This window comes from Microcaecilia unicolor, chromosome 3, assembly GCF_901765095.1.
Source record: "Microcaecilia unicolor chromosome 3, aMicUni1.1, whole genome shotgun sequence".
Classification (NCBI taxonomy): Eukaryota; Metazoa; Chordata; class Amphibia; order Gymnophiona; family Siphonopidae; genus Microcaecilia; species Microcaecilia unicolor.
Genome location: NC_044033.1, coordinates 534,809,987 through 534,830,305, shown reverse-complemented (window position 1 = coordinate 534,830,305; position 20,319 = coordinate 534,809,987). Strand labels below are relative to the sequence as shown.

General features: G+C 41.8%; 1 protein-coding gene across 4 annotated transcripts in view; it reads left to right on the top strand.

The window, feature by feature from the left end:
* TRAPPC3L (trafficking protein particle complex 3 like) overlaps positions 1 to 20,319 on the top strand; it is a 151,150-nt gene that overhangs the window by 106,960 nt on the left and 23,871 nt on the right. For all 4 annotated transcript variants that reach the window (XM_030199235.1, XM_030199236.1, XM_030199234.1 and 1 more), the window contains one exon: positions 4,517 to 4,616. In XM_030199235.1, the coding sequence (XP_030055095.1) occupies positions 4,517 to 4,616 (100 nt within the window). The remainder of the gene's footprint in view (positions 1 to 4,516; positions 4,617 to 20,319) is intronic.

The following is a 20,319-nucleotide window of genomic DNA, read 5'->3' as shown; positions in this document are numbered from 1 at the left end:
CTGCTAGATACAAAACCATTACCAATGAACCAACTCCAATTGCTGACCAATTAGTGAAATACTTCGAACAGAAAATAATTAAAATTAGGAAATAAATGAAGGACTCTAATATCAATATAGAAAAATATGTCAAGACTCCCACCAATTCTCTTGCGGGCATAACAGCCGATAGAATTTAGTCATCTTTTTCCCTACCCATTCCATCTTCACAATACATTCTTAGCTCCCGAACAATTTATTGATTGTTTAAATTCACATATTTCCTTCATTTTATCTCATGGCCTATTCCCTGAAGACAAAGGCAACATTATTTTAACTCCTATTCCAAAAAACCTTCAACTCAGCAGGAGTGAGGTCTCTAATTACAGACTGGTTGCCTCAGTTCCTCTGCTTGTCAAAGTGACTGAAGGAATAATTGCACATCAACTTATGGATTACCTTCATATCTTCTCCATTTTATATAGTTCTCAATCCAGATTTAGACCTTCCTACAGTACAGAAACCGTACTAACCACTCTCATGGCAAATATCAGAAAAGAATTGAATATAGGTAGAAAAATAATAATTCTTCAGTTCAACATGTCAAGTGCTTTCGATGTAGTCGACCACAACATATTATTGCATTTGTATCCCACATTTTCCCACCTTTTTGCGGGCTCAGTGTATTATACTTATTAGATCTATTCGGGATCTGTGCTAAGGTCTTACATTGGTTCAATGGTTTCTTAAAGTCCAGAAGCGATCAAGTAAAACAATCTGGTCACTTATCTTTGCCATGGTCATCCAGTTGCGGTGTTCCTCAGGGTTCACCACTTTCATTCATATTATTCAATGTCATGATGATTCCTTTGGGTAGTATACTTGAAGCAAATGGTTTTAACACCTTCATGTATGCTGATGACATCACAATTTATATTCCTTTGTGAATGACTTACAAGAGATCTTACCTATCATTAAATCAGCCCTAAACTTAATGGCATCCTGGGCAGCTGATTTCAAATTGAAACTTAATAGAGATAAAACTAAATTCCTTATATTAACCAAATCATTTTCATCCCACACCTTATAGTAAATTCACTATTAACAATATAACATACCCATTAGATACAACAATGAAAATCCTGGGAGTATACATTGATCAACATCTGACATTTGACTTTCAAATTTTAAAAACAATCTCCTCTATCTTCAACTTACTATGGAAGTTGAAAAGAATCAGGCCTTTTTTCCCTAGTTCAATATTCCACACATTGGCCCAATCCTTAATACTTTCCAAGCTTAACTATTGCAACGCAATTTATGCTGAATGCAAAAACCATCAAATTAGAAAACTTCAAACAGCACAGAATGCCACTGCCCGCCTGGTCTGCAGGGTACCATGCTACTTGAAAGCCTCCTCTTCTAAAATTACATTGGCTTCCATTAAAGGCCAGAATTATCTTTAAACTACCTGTTTATATATCAGATCTTGTATAGTATGTCTCCATCATTCATTCAAAACCTCATTTAACTACCTAAATGAAATACTCTAACCACTTCTAGAGACTTCTTATCTCTTCACTATCCTTGCTGTAAGAAAGTTATCTACAAATCTATTCATACTGCAGGCTTTTCTTATCAAAGCTGAAATAAATACTCTAAAACAGCATTGACCAACAATAAAAGGTTAACAGTAAGCATAGATTATTAAATCACGTCAAAAGACACAGATAATAAAATAGACACTGGAATTACCTATTTAACGCCCAGTCTACCTTTTGAAGAGTTTGAATGGACTTTTCCAGTAGGTAATATTTATTTATTTACAAAATCTATATTCTGCACTATTGCAGATGGTCTAGTGGATTACATTCAATCACATACACAAACAAGTAAGACAGATACATAATAATCAACAATAACTAAAATTTTCATTAACTAAAATATAAAAATTGCTCAAAACGACTCCCCTCATAATATTTGGATTTTGCTCATACCTTTTTCAGTAGTAGCTGAAGGTGAGTTACATTCAGGTACTCTGGATATTTCTCTGTCTCGGGAGGGATCACAATCTAAGTTTGTACCTGAGGCAATGGAGGGTTAAGTGACTTGCCCAAGATCATAAGGAGCAGCAGCAGGATTTGAAACCTTGGCCACCTCTGGATTGCAAGACCAGTGCTGTAACCACTAGGCCACTCCTCCAATCAGTAACATTCCATGTAGAATCACCAATAGTAGCAACATTCCATGTAGAATCTTCAATATTTATTTAGATTTTGCTCATACCTTTTTTCAGCAGTAGCTCAAGGTGAGTTTCATTCAGGTACTCCTGGATATTTCTCTGTCCCAGGAGGGCTCACAATCTAAGTTTGTACTTGAGCCAATGGAGGGTTAAGTGACTTGCCCAAGATCACAAGGAGCAGCAGTGGGATTTGAACTGGGCACCTCTGGATTGCAAGACCGGTGCTCTAACCACTAGGCCACTCTTCCACTCAGCAACATCATTTCATGTAGAATCTCAAATAGTAGCAACAGAATCTCAAATAGTAGCAATGTTCGATGTTCCACTGCACTAACCACTAGGCTACTCCTCCACTAGCAACATTCCATCTAGAATCTCAAATAATAGTAACATTCCAAGTAAAATCTCAGATAGTAGCAACAGAATCTCAAATAATTTATTTAGATTTTGCTCCCACCTTTTTCAGTAGTAGCTCAAGGTGAGTTACATTCAGGTACACTGGATATTTCTCTGTCCCAGGAGGGCTCACAATCTAAGTTTGTACCTGAGGAAATGGAGGGTTAAGTGACTTGCCCAAGATCACAAGGAGCAGCAGCGGGATTTGAACCGGCCACTCTAGCTTTCAAGACTGGTGCTCTAACCACTAGGCCACTCCTCCACTAATATATATGGAGTCTCATTTTCAAAGCACATAAACTTACAAAATTATATAGGTTTCTATGGGGCTCATTTTCGAAAGAGAAAAACATCCAAAAAGTGTCATAAAGCACCATTTGGGCAAATTTCTTCTCAAAACATCCAAATTGGTATTTTCAAAACCTGTTTTGCAGACGTTTAACTATGCAGTTCGTGTGCAGTTTGTCCAGATCTTGATACACTACATCAACTGGCTCACCATTATCTACTGGTTTAATCATACCTTCAAAAAATATATAGTAAACTGGTGAGGCAAGATTTCCCTTGACTGAATCCAGGTTGACTCTGTCTCATTAAACCATATTGGTCTATGTGTTTAGTAATTTTGTTCTTTATAATAGTTTCTATCGTTTTGCCTAGCACTGACGTCATTGTCCCAATATTACATATAGGACCTGCATTACCAGACAAGGCTGAGGAAAGAAGTACTGATAATCTTCTGTAGAAGGCAGGCTTGCCAGATGGTGGTGCTTGTACGCTGTTTCCCACAGGAGTGAGTGAAGAATCTAGGGATTTTGGGCTATGTAGGTCATCTTGAGTCGTTTCTAGTAGCCTGACTAGAAGCATGGAGGAAGTAGGAAGTTCATCTTCCTTGAATTTGAATAGGCCCCAGGTCATAATTCTTGAGGCTCTGTGGCTGGCCATTAGCTTCATGCAAAAGACTTTGTCTACTCATATTGACCAACCTCTAGGGGTGACACAAGAACTGGAGATGGAGACACAACAACAGGATTTTCGTTTAGCTGGCCAAGAGACTAAGTGTGGAAGAATTGTCCAGGAAAGTCACTGATTGCCAGAAGTGTACCATTGCACTAATTAAAGATAAGATGAGGATACATAAAAGGTCGGAAACTTTAGATAACCAAAATCGGAGATTAAAGTTCTGGTTCTCTAACTTTCCCATGTCCCGCTTAGTTACACTTCAAAGCATTTAAGAAAGTGTTTGGTGGAGGTGTTGAAAATTCCAAAGGGGAAACATAAGAATTTAAGAATAGCCATACTGGGTCAAACCATGTTACCAATCCCAGGACAAGCAGTGGCTTCCCCATGTCCATCTAAACAGCAGATTATGGACTTTTCCTCCAAGAAATTGTCCAAACCTTTTTTAAACCCAGATACGCTAACTGCTTTTACCACATCCTCCAGCTTATTATTTAAAAGGAGAAGGGAAAGGTTTTAAGAACAATGAGAATCTGTGGATGATGGGTAACATCTGTCTGTGGACAGTTTGAATCTTGAAACTTTCCAGAGACTGAAAATCTGATAGAGCCACTTTTGCCTTTGTTTATGACTGGAACTGAATGTTGAAATTGCATTTTCATTATAGAAAGGTTCTTTTTTTGGAAAAATAAATCTGTGTTGTCTGATTTGTGTAAGGTAACACAAAGAAGAGAAAAATTTTCTGTTGTTGAAAGAAAGAGTTGGTGCCCTTGGCATCAATTTTCTGCTACATTGTCTTTGTGTGTCTTTACTTTTCAGCATAATTCCTATGTATTTTTGACCCAGCTCAGTTACGCTTATAAATTTAAGACTGCTAGATTTAGGAGGCTAGTCTGTGAGGCTAGGGCTGAAAATACTTAATTTGTTTCTTGTCCATAGGGGTTATAACATTGGTGTAAGGTTAGTGGAAGACTTTCTAGCTCGTTCCAGTATAAAGAAATGCCGAAGTTATAACGAGACTGCTGACATCATTGCAAAGGTAATTTAAATTCTGCTCTCTTTGCGTGAATGTTATAGTTTGTAGATACTTGTATGCTGGTTATCATAAAACCATCTAAAGTTACAAAAATTATAGGTGCAGGATTATCAATGCAATAAGGCAATAATAACAAAATAATCCAAAACAATGTCAAAATAGTATCAAATAATGCAATATACGTATAATGAAAAAAGGAAGGAAAAGCCACAAAGAAGCTCAATATACCTTAATGAAGGTTTAGAGAGCTGATGTGATCCCAATGGATCCTTGCTTCAACATAGGCAAAAACCTTCCAAAAATAACATCATATAAATCGACATGAAAATATCATTCTATGTCAAAAATCAAAAGTCACTTAAGTCAAGAACAGAGGCTGAACACTTCAAACAGCTACTGATTGCTTGCACGCATGCCCCCGGGCCAACGATGGCCAGCGTTTCGTTGAAAACTGCTTCAGGGTCCAGAAGGCAAAAAATGCAATGTTGACAGAGCACTATGGACAACAGTCTGCGTCTCAGACTGACAACAGACACAGATGCAGACTGTTGTCCGTAGCGCTCTGTCAACATTGCATTTTTTGCCTTCAGGACCCTGAAGCAGTTTTCAACAAAACGCTGGCCATCGTTGGCCTGGGGGCATGCGTGCAAGCAATATGGACCCTCCTGTGCTAGGGTGTGAGATATTTATTTATTTGTTGCATTTGTATCCCACATTTTCCCACCTATTTGCAGGCTCAATGTGGCTTACAATATTCCATCATGGCATTTGCCATTCAAGAGTAAAGAAACAATTGGTAATACATAAAGAACAAGAATAACATAATAGAGTTAAACAATCTGGTATAAAAAGAAGACAATCAGAATATCAGGTAAGTGGTGATGCCATATAATTCCTATTATTGATCATTGTGGTATGCCTTGTTGAAGAGATGAGTCTTCAGTGATTTTCAAAAGTTGATTAGGTCGTAAATAGTTTTCAGGTCAAGTGGCAGTGTATTCCACAGCTGCATGCTCATGTAGGAAAAGCTGGACGCATGTGTTAGTCTGTATTTTAGTCCTTTATAGCTGGGGAAGTGAAAATTTAGGAATGTGCGTGCTGATCTTTTAGCATTCCTGGGTGGCAAATCAATAAGGTCTATCATGTAGACTGGGGCATCTCCGTGAATGATTTTATGAACCAGGGTGCAAACGTTCTTTAATTGGAATCCAGTGTAACTTTTCTCTTAGGGGTTTAGCACTTTCATGTTTTGTTTTTCCAAATATGAGTCTGGCTGCAGTGTTTTGGGCTGTGCACAGGCATCTCCTTATCTGTGTGTAGTTGCATGTCACATGCACTCACACCATAGGCACGAGGACATTCCCAAAATGGTGGACCATGGGAGAAAGTCCAGTTTAGGTAACCAAGACATCCTCCTCCTGGCAATTCTTTTCCAGGGATGGAAACACCATCTGTTCCCAGTGCCTGGCCAGAGGAGGTCTTCAGTGGGATGGGCAGGGCCTGGGAAAGGCTGTGCAGGTTCTACAATGGACCGTCCTCCTATCCCAGAAAGAAAAGTGTCAATAGGGGACAGATCTGGGAAGGGTGAACTTGGCCAGAGGCACATGGTAAATTATGAGAGATGTGTGACAGTGTCTTATGCTAATGAAAGGTCCACATGCAAATGATAGGTGGGTGGCTCAGAGACAAATCATCAACTCTTAATAAGAAGAGGAGCTCTCTGGAGCTGGTGAAAGGAAATTGAGTGGAGACTAAATGAGGATAAGGTACAAATGGCCCAGCCACAGTCACAAAGGAACAACCCACCTCACCTGCCCAAACGCAAAGCATTTCTGCTCCTAACTTTGAGAGTTATGCTCATAAATTTACAAGGGCCGAGTACATACATTTTTACTCAAAATATCACTAAGGGCCCAATATTCACACTGTGGGAGGTAGCCGGGCTGGGCCGTTTCTGGTGACTGGCATTGAATATCTGGTTTAATTTTGGCCAGTTTGAGCTTACTGGCTGGTTAAGTTGGAACTGGCCAAAAACATTCCACCTATAGACACAGGCCATATTTGACTGTCAAACATAGCCACTCAGATTCTGAATATCGGTGCTGACCGGCTATGTCACGCAACATAACCAGTCATCCAGCTAGCCACTAAGCGCTAATATTCAGCTGAGATAGCCAGGTATCTCATGCTGAATATAGCGCTTAGCCAGCTAAGTACCATTTAACCGACTAGCTGTCGTTCCTTTGAATATCGGGAGTAAACTCCTAAATTTAGAAGCATAAAGAGTGGGTGGCAACAGGGGTGGATTGAAGTGGGGAGAAGAAGTTAGGGGTCTTAGCACTAGGCTCATAACCCAGGGAAAAGACTGGCAGCCGAAATTTATAAGCATAAGTTTTTCAGCTGCTAAAGTAAGATGAATTTTCAGCTGAAAACTTATGCTCATAAACTTGGCTGAAAATAGGGCAGATCTTTAGAAGCATAAATTTAGGAGTTCAGCTTTTTCTGAAGCCCGAGTCCCCTTTTGTATTGTATGCCTAGGCAGAGTCCGGGATAGTAGGGAGAAAAGGCACACAACTCTCTTTGTTTAGGACCAGGGTCGGGCTCAGGTATAACCTGGCAGTACAACACCAGACTTTATGCTCTATGAATAACTTAGTCCACTCCTGTTGTCATCTTAAACCAATAAAACTTTATTTGGGCTTTAATTGAGGAAACCAAAAGAAATAGCAATATTTACATAGTAGCAGAGTAACATAGGGGGTCTTTTACTTAGGCACGCTGGCATTTTTAGCGTGCGCCAGAAATAGGCGTGCATTAAACACTAAAGACGCCAATGTATTCCTATGGGCATCTTTAGCATTTAGCATGTGCCTATTTTTAGCACGTGCTAAAAATGCCAGCATGCCTAAGTAAAAGACCCCGCAGTAAGCGACGGCATATAAAGACCTGAACGATCCATCCAGTCTGCCCAACAGTCACATTCATTATCAATTCAAGATTAAATCAACAATGAACGTGATATCATAGTCTTTCTTTGTTGTTTCTGAGACATAGACCATAGAAGTCTGCCTGGCTGTGTCCTTATGTTCCAAATTACTGGAGTTTCCGTCGAAGCTCTCTCCAGCCGATCCTAATTGCTATGTGCCCATCCAGATTGCTATATGCCAGACTCAGACCATACTAGCCAGCCCAGCACCAGCCTTAGTTGATGCAGCCAGAGTTACTACTACTACTATTTAGCATTTCTATAGCGCTACAAGGCATATGCAGCGCTGCACAAACATAGAAGAAAAACAGTCCCTGCTCAAAGAGCTTACAATCTAATAGACAAAAATAAAATAATCAAATCAATTAATGTGAACGGGAAGGAAGAGAGGAGGGTAGGTGGAGGCGAGTGGTTACAAGTGGTTACGAGTCAAAAGCAATGTTCCCATCTAATCACCACTCGACATACAAACACATATGTAACTCTTTAAATTTTGTCTTTTATATAATTTATTTTCTAATTAGAGATCCTCTGTGTTCATCCCATGCTCTTTTGAATTCTGCCACCGTTTTTTTGCTCCACTACATCCCTTGGGAGGGCATTCCAGGCATCAACAACCCTCTCAGTGAAAAAGAATTTTCTGACATTACTCCTAAGTCTACAACCCCACAACCTCAATTCATGTCTTCTAGTTCTACCATTTTCCTTTTCTGGAAAATACTTGTTTCTATATTATTGTCTGTGTATCATATCTCCCCTGTCCCTCCTCTCCTCTAGATTATACATATTCAGGTCTTCCAGTCTCTTCTCATATGTCTTTTGGTGCAAGCTCTATATCTTTTTTGTCGCCTTCCTCTAGACTGCTTCAAGTTTTCTTACATTCTTAGTAAGATACGGCCTCCAAAACTGAACACAATGCTCCATGTGGGGCCTCACCAATGACTTGTACAGGAGCATCAACACCTCCTTTCTTCTGCTGGTTACACCTCTCTCTATACAGCCTAGCATCCTTCTGGCTATAACCACCGCCTTGTCACAAAGTTTTGTCACCTTCAGCAACTCAGATACTATCGCCCCAAGATCCCTCTCCCTGTTTGTGCATATCAGGCTCTCACCGCCTAGAACATACATCTCCCTTGGATTTCTACTCCCTAAGTGCATCACTTTGCACTTCTTTGCATTGAATTTTAATTGCCAAACATTAGACCATTCTTCTAGCTTCTGCATATCTTTTTTCATGTTTTTCATTCTCTCCAGGGTGTCCACTCTGTTACAAATCTTGGTATAATTCGCAAAAAGGCAACCTTATCTTCTAACCCTTCGGCAATGTCGCTCACAAATATATTGAACAGAATCGGCCCCAGCACTGATCCTTAAGGCACTCCACTACTCATTTTTCCCTCCTCCGAGTGAATTTCATTAACCACCACCCTCTGGCATCTGTCCATTAACGGGTTCCTAATCCAGTTCACCACTGAGTTCTAACTTCAGCCTGTGAAGTTTATTCAACATCCTCCTATGAGGAACCGTGTCAAAGGCTTTGCTGATGTCTAAGTAGATTACATCTAGCTCATGTCCTCGATCCAGTTCTCTGGTTGCCCATTCAAAGAATTCAATCAGATTTGTTTGGCACGACTTATCTTTGGTAAAACCATGTTGCCTCGGATCTTGTAACCTATTGGATTCCAGGAAATTCACTATTCTTTCAGCAGCGCTTCCATTACTTTTCCAATAAGCAAAGTAGGCTTACCAGCCTGTAGTCTTCAAGGATTTATTAAACAAATCTTTAGAAGGACCCGCCAGAACCTCTCTGAGTTCCCTCAATATCCTGGGATTGATCCCGTCCGGTCCTATGGCTTTGTCCACCTTCAATTTTTCAAGTTGTTCATAAACACTTTCTTCCATGAATGGTACTATATCCATTGCATTCTCATATGTACCTTTGCCAGTCAATCGTGGTCCTTCTCCAGGATTTTCTTCCATGAACACAGAATAGAAGTGCTTTTTCCTCATCATTATCCACATAACGGTTCACAGTGTCTTTGAATCTCACAATTCCATTTTTTGTCTTCCTTCTTTCACTAATACTTCTGAAAAAATTCTTGTTGCCCCTCCTTACATTTCTTGCCATTTATTCTTCCATTTCCGCTTTTGCCAGATGTACATCTCTCTTGGCTTCTTTCAGTTTCATCCAGTATTCCTCTCTGTGTTCCTCTTCTTGAGTTTTTCTGTATTTCATGAATGCCAACTATTTAGCCTTTATTTTCTCAGCTACTTGTTGTTTGGAGAATCATATCGGTTTCCTTTTTCTCTTACTTTTATTTGCTCTCTTTACATAAAGGTTAGTAGCCATATTTATAGCTTCTTTCAGCCTGTACCACTGCGTTTCCATTTCTTGTATGTCCTTCCAGCCCATCAGCTCTTTCTTCAGATAATCACCCATTTTACTAACATCAGCATGTTTGAAATCCAGGACTTTGAGTTTTGAGTGCCTGCCCTTCACTTCATCTGTTATCAAACCAAACTGTTTGACGATCACTGTTGCCCAGGTGGTCACCCACTCGGACATTAGACACAGTTTCCCCATTTGTGAGCACCAGATCCAGCGTCTCTCCATCCCTCTTGGGTTCTGTCACCATTTGTCTGAGGAGAGCACTTTGTAAGGCATCCACAATTTATTTATTTATTTATTTACCTCCTTTTGAAGGAATTCACTCAAGGTGGTGTACAGTAAGAATAAATCAACCATTAGTAATAGGCAATTACAGCAGTAAAAATATTCAAATAACAATGCAAAGTATGGCATAGTATACTACTTATAATTACAATGTCAACACAATATGTAATAGAACATTTTAATTGACAGTGAAGGGTAAAGCAAAGATGGAACATATAGATAGGTAAGAGATTAAGAGGAGTTAGAAAATAAGGTGACTAGTTTAAAGAGAGGTGCACATGAGGTCAGAGAGATGATTAAATATTATCTCAGCTAGGGTAGGAGTGGATAAACATGTCCTGCTGCAGTATGTGCAGCCCGTGTCACTCCTTGTGTGTGTGAGACTAACCAGTTAGTTACTTCTTCCATTAAAGGCCTAGTTGAAGAGCCAAGCTTTCACCTGCTTCCTGAAGTAGAGATAGTCTTGTGTTAAGCAGAGCCTTTCAGGCAGTACATTGCAGAGTGTGGGGGCTGCTCCGGAGAAGGCTCGCTTGCGGGTATCACATCGTGTAATGCCTTTTGGAGAGGGTGTGGTTAGTGATAGTCCTTGAGAGGACCTTAGTGTCCTTGGAGGTGTGTAGAGGGTCATCCTATTCTTCAGGTACTCTGGGCCATTTCCTTTAAGGGCCTTGAAGATCAGACATAGAGTTTTAAATTTAGCCCTATATTGTACTGGTAGCCAATGAAGGTTTTGTAAAAATGGTGTGATGTGGTCATGTCACACGCAACCTTCTATGAGTCTTGCTACAGCATTCTGAATCAATTGGAACTGGTGCAGGCCCTTTGTAGTCAGACCATTGTATAGTGCATTGCAGTACTCCAGTCTTGATATTACCATGGCATGCACAACTGGGGTAAGATTTACCTTCTCGATGTAAGGAGAGAGGCAGCATAGCTGTTGCAAATAGTAGAAGCAGCTATTGAAGGTTGGATTTGGGGAATCAGAGTAAGTGTTGAATCTAATTGTATTCCAGGGTTCCTGACTTGTGATTTGAGGGGGAGTTTGTACTTCCCCAAAGAGATTTTGATGTCAGGTATGTATCCACTTGTGTTAGGGACCCACTCGGTTTTACTTGGGTTCAGGCAAAGTTTGTTGTGTTTTTCTCTACTTCTTTCCGATTCCACAGATGGAACTTTCCAATCTGCATCTAGCAGGTTGAACTCTCCCAGCAACATCACCTCTCTTTTCTTTCCCATCTTTTGGATATCTGTAACCAGATCTTTATCTAGTTTCTCCGATTGTGTCAGAGGTCTGTAGACAACAACTATGGAACAGAGGTTCCATTATCTCTTTTCCATATCGCGTCTTCCTTTCCCCAGGCCCCTGGCATTTCAGTCACTGGGATATCGTTTCCCACATACAGAGCTACTCCTCCACCTTTACGACAATCTCTATCCTTCATAAATAGATTGCAGCCTGGTATATTACATCCTATTCATGGGAATCATTGAACTATGTCTCCGTGATGGCAACAATGTCTTCTCTCCAGTACATAAATACATTACTGATATTACTTACTGTCCCAAATAACAGATGTTTAACGTTTTATAGACAGTACCTTGATGGAAAAAAAGATACCTAGTCTGCAGCTGAAAAACCTTGAGGATCTTATCTCTGCCCTCTTCATCAAAGAACTCTCATTTTACGGGAAGGAGGAAAAGATCTCAAAATTCCTCGCTCGGTGGCAAGCATAAAAAACTTAATGCCGGCTCATTATGGACTGGGATCATATCCATAGGTCAAAAACCTCCCATCTTCCTAGCAATGTACTTTTCTTTTGATTTTGCAATATTTTTATTTTTTCAATTGTTAATTTTTAATTTCTCTGTCTCTGCTCAACACTCATTCTACGGGAAGGAGGAAAAGACCTCAAAATTCCTTGCTCGGTGTCAAACATAAAAAACATAATGCCGGTTCATTATGGACTGGGATCATATCCATAGGTCAAAAACCTCCCATCTTCCTAGCAATGGTCAGTTCCGGCACCTTTTCGTGGCTTGGTCGTAACAAAAAAAGGACCAAGTAAAGTCATCCAAGTGCTCATTAGTGATGCCCTTCTTTTTTCCATTATGGGTCGAGGACGCCCATGTGTTAGGCACGCCCAAGTCCCGCGTTCGCTATGCCTCCGACATGCCCCTGTGAACTTTGGTCATCCCCGCGACGGAAAGCAGTTGGGGATGCCCAAAATTGGCTTTTGATTATGCCGATTTGGGCAATCCTGTGAGAAGGACGCCCATCTTCCGATTTGTGTCGAAAGATGGGCGTCCTTCTCTTTGAAAAATAAGCCTGATGGTAAATGAATTAAAACAATCAAAATTTAAAGGAAATGCCCATATCAATTGCTACCAAGTATTACATATTATGGGCATTTGCTTTAAATTTTGATTGTTTTAATTAATTTATCCAGACCTTATATGCACATGGTTTTGCTTTTTAAACCCAAATGTGAATCCTAAGGATGGTTGAATGATTAGGGATAAAATGTGTTGTTTCTGACTTTATTTGTTTTGGACTGCTTTGGGTCGTACTGATCTATACATCTGCTGCCTGGCATTTTGGAAGATGGAAAAGTGGAAATAAAAATTAAGGGCCCTGTTTATGAAGGTGCTGTAGCGTTTTTAGCACGTGTTAAATACCAGAGACACTTATATATTCCTATGGGTACCTCTAGCATTTAGTGCATACTAAAAATGCTAGCGCACCTCTAGCATGGCTTAGTAAACAGGGCCCTTAGTTTTGGATGTACTGTACAGAAGTTATTGTTTACTTTTGCAATGTGTGTATGGATGCCTGTTCTGGTGTGTTCATGTGATAATGTTTGAATAACTGTTTATACGTATGGCTATGATTTCTGAACATGCGGCATCATTAAAGGACAAATTTTTAAATGCCCAGCTGGGTATATGCTAATCTCAATTTTGTTAAATGTTTTAGACACATCCACCTACTTGCTCCCATGATGTTACTGAATCCTATTATTCTGTCTCACTGTATTTTCAAATGTAAGCCACATTGAACCCAAGTTTGCTTGGGGTAATGTGGGATACACATGCCCACTTTTTAAGGCACTGCCTATCCAACTGGATGGTGTTGGCACAAGGAAAGCAAGTTTGGTCAAGTGAAGACTAACTCAAAATAACCTGTTCCATAGCTGGGCTCTAGTATTACCATATTAAAAATGTGACCATACCATGCCTCGGTGGTTATGTTCCACTAATAAGTTAAATGAATAACTGGATTTCTTAAAAGGATTATATAACCTTTGGATGCATGACTAGAAACAAAAGCACATACTTATTTATCATTATTCCTCATTTACAGCCACAACACAACCCTTTAGGGTGGATAATGTTCACAGTGAGCTCCTTTTATTATCCATCAGAAGGAATGGATGATACTAAGATTTGTAACACAGTGGACACCCCGGAGGGAGTGGAAAACATGAAAAAGGATCTGAAAAAGCTAGAAGAATGGTCTAAGGTTTGGCAATTAAAATTCAATGCGAAGAAATGCAAAGTGATGCACTTAAGGAGTAGAAATCCAAGAGAGGTATATGTGTTAGGCGGTGAGAGTCTGCTAGGTACGGATGGGGAGAGGGATCTTGGGGTGATAGTATCTGAGGATCTGAAGGCGATGAAACAGTGTGACAAGGCGGTGGCCGTAGCTAGGAGGTTACTAGGCTGTATAGAGAGAGGTGTGACCAGCAGAAGAAAAGAGGTGTTGATGCCCCTGTACAAATCGTTGGTGAGGCCCCACATGGAGTATTGTGTTCAGTTTTGGAGGCCGTATCTTGCTAAGAATGTAAAAAGAATTGAAGCAGTGCAAAGAAAAGCTACGAGGATGGTATGGGATTTGCGTTACAAGACGTATGAGGAGAGACTTGCGGACCTGAACATGTATACCCTGGAGGAAAGGAGGAACAGGGGTGATATGATACAGACGTTCAAATATTTGAAAGGTATTAATCCGCAAACAAACCTTTTCCGGAGATGGGAAGGCGGTAGAACGAGAGGGCATGAAATGAGATTGAAGGGGGGCAGACTCAAGAAGAATGTCAGGAAGTATTTTTTCACGGAGAGGGTGGTGGACGCTTGGAATGCCCTCCCGCGGGAGGTGGTGGAGATGAAAACGGTAACGGAATTGAAACATGCGTGGGATAAACATAAAGGAATCCTGTGCAGAAGGAAGGGATCCTCAGGAGCTTAGCCTAGAATGGGTGGCAGAGCTGGTGGTTGGGAGGCGGGGCTAGTGCTGGGCAGACTTATACGGTCTATGCCGGGGCCGGTGGTTGGGAGGCGGGACTAGTGCTGGGCAGACTTATACGGTCTGTGCCGGGGCTGGTGGTTGGGCGGCGGGGATAGTGCTGGGCAGACTTATACGGTCTATGCCAGAGCCGGTGGTGTGAGGCAGGGATAGTGCTGGGCAGACTTATATGGTCTGTGCCAGAGCCGGTGGTGGGAGGCAGAACTGGAGGTTGGGAGGCAGGGATAGTGCTGGGCAGACTTATACGGTTTGTGCCAGAGCTGGTGGTGGGAGGCGGGACTGGTAGTTGGGAGGCGAGGATAGTGCTGGGCAGACTTATACAGTCTGTGCTAGAGCTGGTGGTGGGAGGCGGGGTTGGTGGTTGGGAGGCGGGGATAGGGCTGGCCAGACTTATACGGTCTGTGCCCTGAAGTTGACAGTACAAATAAAAAAGTAGCGCATATGAATTTATCTTCTTGGGCAGACTGGATGGACCGTGCAGGTCTTTTTCTGCCGTCATCTACTATGTTACTATAAATGAAGAGATAAGAGTTTTCAGTTTTGGTACAGTATAAGTCATCACAAGAATAAAATATAAGAAAACCAATGTACTACATTAGGGGCTTATAGCCCATTTGTTATGTTTAAACAAATGTGAGATCTGTGTGAAACATTTTAATTATTTTAATTTTTTTTTAATTTATAAAACCGCCTGTCCCTGAAATATGCTCAAACCAGAATCATCCATTTGTGTATCTAAAATGCAAACTTCTACAAAAGAGATGACGTGAAGATATGCCTGGTAAAGTTCCAAAAAGTGCAAATACCATGGTATTTAACCTTGGGGATAAGCAGGGATCTTCCCTAGGTCTACATTAATAAGGGTTTCTGGCATTTTTCCTCCAGGAATTTGTCCAAACCTATTTCAAACCTAAGTACATTAACTTCTGTTACTACTTGCTCTGTCAATGAATTTCTGAGCTTAACTATACATTGAGTGAAGCAATTTTTTCTCCTATTTGTTTTAAATGTGCTATTATGTAACTTTATGGAGTGTTCCAAAGTCTTTGCATTTTTTGGAAGAGTAAACAAGAGATTCACGTCTACCCGTTCCACTCCACTCAGTATTTCAAAGATTTCTATCATCTCCCCTCAGCCATCTATTCTCCAAGCCATCTCTTCAGGGGTCGGTGCTAGGGCCTATTCTAATATACTGTATTTGTGGGAGATATTGATGAAGGGTTGGAAAGAAAGGTGTGCCTTTTTGCGGATGACACGAAAATAACCAATAGAGTGGAGGGAGTAGAAACGATGAGAAGGGATCTCCGAACCTTAGAAGAATGGTCGACGGTCTGAGAACAATAATTTGGGGCTAAGGAAACAGCACTCAAGCATAAGAAAATGAAAAAAGAGACTAAGAGTATCAACCCAGAGCGGTTATCCAGTAGCACACCCTTCACTATGAGAAGATCAACAAACATCACGACAAGATAAGTTATTCGATTTAAAACGATCTTGTACAGCTTGTTAAATTGTTGCATTTTAACCATGCACAGGCAGGAAGGGAGGTACTACTACTACTACTACTTAACATTTCTAAAGCGCTACTAGGGTTACGCAGCGCTGTACAATTTAACATAAAGGACAGTCCCTGCTCAAAGAGCTTACAATCTAAAAGACAAGGTAGGGACCTGTAGTGCAATGATGGATGGGTAATAGTGCACTGGTATAAGCTGCTACATAACTGAAATACAGGCACTAATCACTGAGCACTATCACATATTGTTTTACCTCACTGAATAACTTGATTCATTTACATATATGACAAATTGATAGGTTTCTATATAACTATTAAGTTAAAATTTAATGCCAAGAAGTGTAGAGTGATGCACTTGGGGTGCAAAAACCCAAAAGAGAGATACCAAATAGGAGGGGAGAAATTAGTTAGCTTGACTCAGTAGAGAGACCTTGGGGTGTTGGTGTCTGAGGATCTAAAGGTGAAGAAACAATGCGAAAAGGCGACAGCCGTGGCCAGAAGGATGCTAGGCTGCATAGAGAGGGGCGTAACCAGAAGAAGAAAAGAGGTGTTGATGCCCCTCTATAAGTCGTTGGTGAGGCCCCATTTGGAGTATTGTGTTCAGTTTTGGAGGCCGTATCTTGCTAAAGATGTAAAAAGACTGGAAACGGTGCAAAGAAAAGCTACCAAAATGGTATGGGATTTGCGTTCAAACCGTACGAGGAGAGACTTGCTGACCTAAACATGTATACCTTGGAGGAAAGGAGAAACAGAAGTGACATGATACAGACGTTCAAATATTTGAAAGGTATTAATCCGCAAACAATCGTTTTCCGGAGACGATAAGTGATAAGGATAGTAGATGGTATGGATGGGCAGACTGGATAGGCTATATGGTCTTTATTGCCTACATTTTTCTCTGTTTCTATGTTTCTATTCATATGGAATGGAGACACCATCTTTAGCAGAAAGGATGAGACCATATGCAAGGACATCAGTCCTTCGCAAAGGACAGATATGGATTTCAGCAGAACAGGGCCCGAAGTTCTTAGAACCTCCAAGCAGAGATGATTGCCACCAGAAACACCATCTTGAGTGTGAGGTCCATGATGGAATTCAAGCGCATGGGCTCAAACAGAGCCCCTAACAATGCCTGGAGAGCCAAATTGAGGTCCTATGAAGGAAAGGAAGGGCGAAGCGGAAGGTTCAAATGTGCCACCCCCTTCTAGGTTAGAGCCACCTCCCTGTGCAGAGTCAGAGAGGTGCCCCTTACCTTTCCCCTAAAGCTGGAAAGCACAGCCACTTGAATCCTCAGGGAGCTCAATGCGAGCCCCTACTGCAGGAACTCCAAGATATCAGGAGCCTGAGCCTTCCTGTGAGATAGGGATTTTTCCCCACACCAGTATTCAAAAACCCACCAGGTCCTGACAAAAGCCAGGGACAGAGGTCTTCCTGGACTGCAGCAGAGTAGAAATCACTGCAGGGGAAAGCCCATGCCTCTCTAAACGCTGCCTTTCAATGGCCATAACGTAAGCCAATAGGGATCCAGATCCTCCATGTCTACCAGTCCCTGCCAAAGGAGCCCCCAACCCTGGGCAGAGAAGGAGGGTCACCTACCAGGAGGCGCAGGAGATCCATGTACCAAGGTCTGCAGATCCAATCCAGCACAACCAGCAAGACCAAATAAGAATGACGTGCAATCCTGCTCTTGGCTCACCAGAGGCCACAGAGGGACCACATAGAGCAGCTCGGCTGAACCAGGCCATCTATTCCCTGAGAAGCCGGGTCCCTCCATCAACAGAAGAAAAGCGTCACCTTCACAGTGGTTCAAGAAGCCATCAGGTCAAACTGATGAGGCCCCCAGTGGTCTACTATGAGCTAAAAAGCCTGCTGCCCTAGCTTCCACTCTCCCAGATCCAGTAGAGTGTAACTGAGAAAGTCTGCTTGCACATCGCCCACAATATGGACTACTGAAAGAGCCTGCAGTGGCACTTCCACCCAGCGACAGAGGAATGTTGCCTCCAGGGCCACTGCCTGACTGTGGATCCCGTCCTGCCTCTTGATGTACTCCACCACTGTTGTCTGACATCACTCTGATCACTTTCTCTTCCTGGAGTGGTTGAAACCCCAGCAGAGCCAACTGGATCGCCCAGGCCTCCAGGACCAGGATGCCTCCTGGCTGGACCAGGTGCCTTGTGCTATTTGCCCCAGGCAGTGAGCTCCACAGCCAAGAAGACTCACATCCATGGTGACCAGCACCCATTGAGGAGAATCCAGGAGGACTCCCATTAAAAGGTTCACCGGACTGTCCCACCAGATAGTGTGTTTGTTAAGTTCCACAATATACAATTGGAAATCCATTGAGTATGGTACCATGGCAGATAAAAAACCAGCATGATCTCTACATAAAAGTAAAGGAGCTTTTCAAGCAAATTGTAGCATGCTCTCAAACACTGTAGTATCGCTGCACACTACAATTTGCGTGAAAAGCTCCTTTTACTTTTATGTAGAGATCATGCTGGTTTTTTATCTGCCTTGGTACCCATACTCAATGGATTTCCAATTGTATATTGTGGAACTTAACAAACACACTATCTATTTTTTTTTGGTGATGAAGATTCCAGTATAGCCCCTGATGCAGCCCTTTTGGGTGAAACACGGCCTGTGTCGGGCTTTTTATTTGATTCAGTTTCTACAATAAAGAATGATTTGAACTGATCATCAATCTGCTTTGGTTATTCCCAGGATGCGTCAGGCAGGGGCTGGGTGCCGCTGTTTTGAAAAGGGCGGGCCCAGAGGTAGGAGGGAGTAAGCATTGCTCCTGCCCACCTGCCTCCAACACTTATGAGGTATGGGGAGGGAAGGGGGGTCGGTTCACATCACTAGACCACATGGGTAGGGGACATGGGGGGGGGGGAGGGGGTTCCACTAGACCACCAGGGGAATTTTTGGAAGGGGATGGGTTGGGATCACTAGACCACCATGGAGTTTTCTGAGCCCCCCTCCCTTGCACAACCCAAAATAATCCATGGTGGTTGCATTTGACAGCTTACCAGTTACAAACAGCGACCAATGCACAAAAGGGACGACATGTATGGAAGTTTAATGGAGACCTTTGTACATAAGCTGTTAAATTTCTGTGCATCTTATTTGCATGCCATCCCCTTTGTGCATCAGTCACTATTTGTGACTCAGTAAGTTTACCCATGACTGCCATATTTAACGACGACCTTTGTGCATTGGCCCCTCTGTCCCATTAAACCATGTTTGTCTATGAGTTCCGTAATTGTATTCTTTATAATGGTTTCCATTATTTTGCCTGACACTGAAGTGAGGCTTGCTGGTCTTTAATTTCCCATATCACCCCTGGAACCCTTTTTGAAAATCGACGTTACATTGGTCACCCTCCAATCTTCAGGTACTACAGATGATTTTAATGACAGATTACAGATCACTAACAGCAGATCAGCAATTTCATGTTTGAGTTTTTTCAGTACCCTGGCTTGTATACCATCTTGTCCAGGTGATTTATCACTCTTTAACTTGTCGATTTGGCTCAGTATGTCTTCCAGGTTCACTGAGATTTCTTTCAGTTCCTCCACATTGTCACCCTTGAAAACCATTTCTTGTAGAGGTAGATCTCTTCTTCCATAAAGATCAAAGACAATAATTAATTAAATTTCTGTGCTATGGCTTTCACCTCCCTGAGTGCCCCTTTTGCTTCTTCATGATTTAACAGTCCCCCAGATTCCCTCACAGGCTTTCTGCTTCTGATGCACCTGAAAATGGTTTTACTATGGGGCCGATATTCAGACTGCGGGATGTGGTCAAACTGCCTTCCGTGGTCAGCGTTGAGTCCAGATATTCAATGCCGGCCATTTACAGTGGCTGGTATTAAATATCCAGCATATTTTTGGCCGGTTTAAACATAACCTACCAAGCCGACATTCTGCACTAGCCATTTGTTTAAACTGGCCAACGATATTTGAGGTATTCATGCAGCCAAATATGGATAGCTAGTTATATTGGGCTAACTGGCAATATTCAGCAAGAGAGAGCTGGCCGTCTCCCACTGAATGTCACCGGATAGCCGGCAAAGTACTATTTAACCGGCCAGGTGCCGTTCCTGGCTGGTTAAATGGTTTTGAATATTGGGGGGACATGAGTTTTTGTCTCTGGGGGAAGTTTTTTTCCCCCCATATTCTCTTTTAGCCTTCTTTATCAATGCTTTGCATCTAGCTTGAC